Consider the following 6,585-nt stretch of genomic DNA (forward strand, 5'->3'; position numbering starts at 1 on the left):
TAACTAACTATACATAATTGTAGATCAAACCTCGATTAGGAAGTGATTATAACAGCAAACCTTATGGAGTGTGAAGTTCGTTTGTATAGTAATATATGATTGAAGATATGTTTTATTTTTATCTCCTTGAATTTGAAACAAAGATATTGAATAAATTAAGTTGGAAATATGTTTAAATTTGATTGTGTAAAAATAAAAGAAAAGAAAAGCAACTTTGACTTAAGATATTCCTAGATTATAAAAAGTATATAATAATATTTGTAGTAAATTAATAAATAACAAATGGAAAACAAATAACCACTCAACACATCCGTGAGAATAACTAATAATTGGTGAAGTAACACAAAAATTCAGTTATTTTATGAAAGAATAAAATGAAAAAAGAAGAAGGAAATATCAATACAATTTTTGTAATGTAATGAATGCCACGAGGAAAGGATAAAGAAAAACGAAAAATTTGTGGCTGTAAAAGGGTGCAATAATACTGCGATACAAGTTTGTAAGTTGTAACTATCAAATATGCTTATCCTGTCTTCCGTTACAGAGTACAAATAATTCATACTTGATTCATACCAGCTACATACTGTTTACATATAGCCTTGCTTACTCTACCAGTAATCTTGTAATACTTCCTTTTTTGTCACCCTTTGGATCTCAAACTATGTTTCTTAGACATTACAGCTAAATTTTAAATTTTACAAATTGATACAACATGTTGTATTTAATCTAGATCATGAATATTCTCGGATGAATGAGAGGAGGACCATACATTATTGTCAGTTCAAAAGGTCTAAAATAAATTTAAAAATGAGACATTTTTTTAGATTTTTTTAAAGATTTAAAACAATTAATATTAAAAGAAATATAAAGCTTTTTTTCTTTTGTTTTAGATCTAAGGTAGTTAATACTAAAAAAACAAAATTTTGAAACTTTTTTTTCAATGTTTAAAGAACTTTACTTGCTTATCCCTTAAGTCAATCGTGATTATTATTATTACTTTCCAGAATCCCATAACCAAGTATCTCCATAGACAAACCCTGCTTGGATGGAGGCAAGTGTTAATGAGTGATGATTGATGAGTCAAATCCAAAGGTTAGGATCTTGTCATAGTCTCTCTACTTACATTAGTTGCAGGCTATAGAAGGAGTACAATTTGATGGATTATGATTACCAGTTGATAGATACTGTGGTGCCAACTGTGTTTATATGATGTTGCCTTCTCAAATAATATTGATGTAAACAACACTCTCATTCACTTCCCTTTGCTTCTTATACATCGTTCTCCGTAAACTATTCATCACTTTGTGTGTTTTCTCCACTTCCTAACAAGGACAATTGTTCTCCAGAAAATATTGGTTTGCTTGGTATACTAGATATTAGGTCCTATTCAAAGTTAAATTGGTTTAGTTTGAAATTTAGAGGAGTTAACGCCTGCATGGAAACACAGAATCATAGGACGAGATTTAGTAAAATAAAAACAAAAAAGTTGAACATCAAATTGCTGTCGTGTGATAGGGATGCATAAGAGGTCTATCCTCCTAGAGATTATAACACTCCAAATCTTAAGGAAATAATTAAGGGTCATGAGTGCTTCACTATTAATTATTTGCAACCAAACTAAAGGAAAAAAGGCATAAGAACAGGCGGTAAGATTCAGTAAGGTCATGATCATGGTTCATGAAAATGCATCCTACAAATGTAGAAGTTAAACAGAACAAATCCGAATGGCATTGCTTACTAGCTGATAGGTAGGCATGATTTCTAGATACTAAAGACTGCAGGGTATTATTCAGTTCAATAAACCAGAAGTTATTTCAATCTTACATTTGGGTTTTTTTTAAAGGTAAATTAATGTCTTCGATCTAACACATATCACAACTCGATAATGCGCAGGGATCATTTTTTAAGCTTCTCTTTCATCCTGTCAACAGCAGACCTAATAGTTCCCTCATCCTTGCAAAACGTGAATCTGACAAGATTCTTTCCCTCTTCTGGATTCAAGTAAAATACACTAGTAGGAATTGCCACTACTCCCACTTCCTTAACTAGATATTCACAAAATGCAATATCATCTTCCAGTCCAAAAGGGGTGTGATCTACAACCACAAAGTAGGTTCCACTGGATGGGAATACCTTGAAGCCAACAGCCTTCAACCCCTCAACCAAAATAGCTCTCTTTGCCATATAATCCCTCTTCAGCTCTTCATAGTAAGAGTCTGACGCTCTCAGAGCTACCGCAGCAGCACACTGGAAAGGATGGGAGGTTGCAAAAGTGAGGTATGCGTGTGCCTGACGCACTCCCCATGTTAAATGTGGGGGTGCTATTGCCCAACCAATTTTCCATCCGGTTAAGGAGAATGTCTTTCCCAAGGAATTCATTGTCACTGTCCTTTCGTACATTCCAGGCAAAGAAGCCATCGAAATGTGCTCCATATCAAAAGCCAACTTATCATAGACCTCATCAGTGAAAACCAGAACATCATTCTCAATGCAAAGAGATGCAATGCAATCAAGCTCCTCGCGAGTGAACATCTTTCCAGTAGGGTTGTGAGGTGTATTTATAAGAATGGCACGGGTATTCTTTGAGATGATGGACTTCAGCTCTTCAATAGGGACAGCAAAATCTGGCGGGCGCAAAGTAACGCTTTTGACTTTTGCACCGGCCATAGACAAAGTGGCCTCATAAGAATCATAAAATGGAGCAAACATAATAACCTCATCACCAGGATTTATTAATCCTAGTATAGTTGCAGCAATAGCCTCAGTGCATCCAGAGGTAACAGTAACTTCCTTTTCAGGGTCTACCACTAATCCAGTATCTTTCTTAAATCTCTCAGAAATGGCAATGTTAAGGTCTGGAACTCCATAACCCCGGGCATACTGATTTTTCCCATCCCTGATTGATTGAATGGCTGCTTCCTTTATAAACTCTGGACCATCAAAGTTGGGAAAGCCTTGACCAAGGTTTATGGCTTTATGTTTGATGGCTAGCAAGCTCATTTGAGTGAAGATAGTTGTCTGGAATTTCTCTAAGCGCTTTGCAATCTGACAAAATCAACAAGAATTAAAGTAAACATGCAGTTCAACTATGAGCTATGAACTTCTCATATATATCACGTTTTCTTTAAGGCATTATTTTGGTCAGTAGATGCCATCTCTTCCCCAAACCCTCCTCTTTTTTACCAAGATATAATCTTTGGTCCTTGCGCTACAAGGTTTTAGTTTTATTCACAGAACATGTTCAGACAAACCTTTTCATAAACTCTGATAGGAAATGAAATTAAGTTCGAAAAAAGTTATCCAAACATACCCATAAAGATGCTAGCATCGTCAAATAAATTGAAACTCAATTGTAGCAAAAACAACTTTCACCAAAAAACTAAGTAATTCAAGAGGGACATGAATATAAAATAGACATATTCTACGGTACTCTCCGTAATTTAAAGATCCTGGTAATGTTACCGCGAAACTCCCCCCTCCTTCAATCTCTCCCTTGGTGCGCCCCAGCCCATTCATCTATTGCCCCAAAAAGATAACTTTACCAAAACCCTTAAATTTGTTTGGGTAACTCTATAAATCAAAGGAAACTGAAAAACAAGGGCGAATTAAAATGCGGGAATGTCCCATCCCATGTGTGAACGAACACCGCGGCATGATGTAAATTGTAAGAAACAGGTAGTAAGCAGAAACAAAAGCTGAGATAAAAAGATAATACGATTCACATTCAGACATCAAATTCAAATAAGAACATTAAAATATTCATGCATGGTAAAGGGATTTGAAAGAAGGGAAAATACGAACTTGCAAAGGTTGATGCGTTTTGAGGGCGGCGGTGTCGTTCTGAGTGGACATGGTGGCAGCAATGGAAGATGGGAACTTTGAGGTTAGAGAAAAAGAGGATGCGATAACGCTGTGGAAGTGATTTGAAAAGCCTAAGAACTTTGATGAAGGCGTGAATCTCATGAGTGAGTATATATGGGAAGTTAGCATAGACCTGCTGCAATCGAGTCCAATTTGATTCTTTCTACTTGCCGGAGTGCCTCACGAGGGCTGCCACTGTTATCGATAAAGATACTATTTTTTTTTCTTTCTAAAATAGTTGTGTCATTATTTATATTTTATCTTTAAAATTTCAAAAAAATACTTTGTCTTCTTGTCTCTTCTAAATTAAATCAATTTTTAGTAATTACATAACTTTAATTAACATTATATATCTCACAATTTATTATATTACACCAAAATATATTATAAATTAAAGGAAATATAAATTTCATCCATTGGAACAAATTTAAAGAAACGAAACAAAAACCTAAAATATAAATTATTATTTTAGTTTTTTCATTATAGTTAATTGTAAAATAGTATTACATTATCCTTTTGTAATAAATCATTGTTATCATTGATGTATATTATTATATATCTTATTTTTATTTGTCTATTTTGTAGTGACGCGAGAATGTAGGATTGGAGCAATGGGTCACATCGGCTCCTTCCCCTTGAATTGGTCACTTGAAAAACAATTCTATCAAGTTGGTTTAATTCATTTTTTAAATCAATTACACTTTTGCAATATGATCCAATCCCACGTCAAGTTTACAATTCCTTTTGACCAATTTAAAAAAAAACAAAAATTAAAATAAAAATGAGAAAAATATGTTTTTAATATTTAAGACGTTTAATGAATTTAATTTTAGTTTTAAGTATAATGATATAACAAGTCAATAAATATAAATTATAATATGTGAATGTAATTTTAAGAAATTAACAACTTTATTACAAAAAATATATATCATAATTAATAAAAATTTAAGGTTGTTACAAATTATCATCACAAACAATATTTTTACTGACAAGAATTTGGACACCAGCCATTTTAGATATTATATTTTAATTTTATAATTGAAATATATTCTGACAAAATAAAAAATAGGTTTTGAACAAAAATATAAAATTATAAAAATAAAAAAAATAAAGAAAAAGATTGATAATAATCAAAATCTAATCTTTTTCTAATTTTAAAAAATAATTTAAATTCTGGGGGAGAACTTCAGTTTTCTAAATCTATCCCAAATCAATAAAAAATACTCTTAAATATAAAAATTTTATTTGTAATTTTTAATTTGTTATTATTTTTTATTTATATTTTATATTAGTTTATGTAATATCTCAAAAATGCATTCTAAAACTATATGATAGAATAATTACATTGAATAATATTACGGATCAGTCTTACATTAAAGAGAACGTACGGTCGTGGCCGAACGGCCTTACAGAAAGACCAGAAATTAAAAACCGAACGTCATAAGTAATTCTGACCGAACGGTTTACAAAAGCTTATACCGAACAGTCAAAACAAAAGCAAAGAGAAAAGGTGATTGAGCGATCACCTTACTATCAGACTACTATTGACCGAACGGTTCTACTACTCGGTCTTAACTTCTACCTCTACTAAGTTATCTTCCTCCAACGCCTCTTCCAGCAGCTCGTCTCCTTCTGCTCACATCCACACAGATGATCATTGCAACAGAAGGACAACCGAACGTACAAAACAGACAAGACAGGAAACACAGGGTAAACTTATATAATTTAATTCATGTATAAATATATATTTCACACAATCAACCAAATAAGATAAATTCATCATTCGTTCATACAAAGCCTAATACTAGACTGACTGTCCGGACTGTATGAAATCTGTGTAGCTACGACGTTCGTGCACCCGGGTGATGTAGTAACTGGGATACCCTCAACAGCTGCCACCCGAGGTTAGTCCTATCTGTCCAAATTAACCATAAGGACTAGGATCTCATGCCGTTCCCACACATGACTTATCCTCCTCTACGTGAGGACGAGTAATCACGGAACATCAGGATGAACCGCCAGCTTAGCATGCCCACATTCATACTTTACCAATTCCAATATACATTCATGAGTCATTCCTCCCCGGAGCGCTCGTCCATAATCCAAAACATTTCATCCATATCATATTCTCTTCATCTTTCATTATTAATCATCTCAATTTCACCTTCGAACAAGATTATTAAGGACACCAAATACCGAACGTTCAATTCTAACTCAGAACGAGAACGAACACTTGGAGCGAGACAGAGAGGGCTCCAGCTCCAGAACAGATTAAGACCAAGAGGGTTAATATAAAGAAACCGAGTACAATCATATATCACAAGAACGACTGGAACAAACGTTACTTACAAAGTGAGTCAATTAAATGAACTGACTCTTGAGAGCTCAACCGAACCCCGCAAAGACTATGCCAAGTGCTATGACTCTAGGCCGAAACCAATGAATGTGGACACTTGAAAGAATAATACTTAGAAGAATTCACATGAAGAAACCGTACACTTATAAATACTTAGCTTATTTGAATTTACATCAAGAAAATCGAATGTCAGTCAATGACCGAGCACAGTAGAAAGAGAACTCTATTGAAGTTGGACGAACGCTATTTTTATCAAGATAGATTATAAACAGAAAAGAGAATGAGCGCTTGGTGTAAGACCGAGCACTACTCAGTACGAGCGCTTGGTAAATATAATAAGATACTATTGGAATAATATTTAAGAATAA

General features: G+C 33.7%; 1 protein-coding gene across 1 annotated transcript; it reads right to left on the bottom strand.

Moving 5' to 3' along the window:
* Nucleotides 1–1,634: 1,634 nt before the first annotated feature.
* On the bottom strand, nucleotides 1,635–4,080 carry LOC108332219 (uncharacterized). Its single transcript, XM_017567418.2, has 2 exons — nucleotides 3,802–4,080; nucleotides 1,635–3,045 (listed from the first exon to the last, which is right to left on the bottom strand). The coding sequence occupies exons 1-2, from the start codon at nucleotides 3,988–3,990 to the stop codon at nucleotides 1,897–1,899; spliced, it is 1,338 nt and encodes a 445-aa protein (XP_017422907.1). The 5' UTR covers nucleotides 3,991–4,080; the 3' UTR covers nucleotides 1,635–1,896.
* Nucleotides 4,081–6,585: the final 2,505 nt, after the last annotated feature.

Source organism: Vigna angularis, chromosome 4 (genome assembly GCF_016808095.1).
Source record: "Vigna angularis cultivar LongXiaoDou No.4 chromosome 4, ASM1680809v1, whole genome shotgun sequence".
Taxonomy (NCBI): Eukaryota; Viridiplantae; Streptophyta; class Magnoliopsida; order Fabales; family Fabaceae; genus Vigna; species Vigna angularis.

What these genes read in the sequence shown, in the direction of transcription:
- LOC108332219 (XM_017567418.2), bottom strand. Translation starts at nt 3,990, where the DNA reads ATGCTAACTTCCCATATATACTCACTCATGAGATTCACGCCTTCATCA. An exon ending in AAACGCATCAACCTTTGCAA is followed by an intron (nt 3,046 to 3,801) that starts GTTCGTATTTTC and finishes TGATTTTGTCAG; the next exon opens with ATTGCAAAGCGCTTAGAGAA.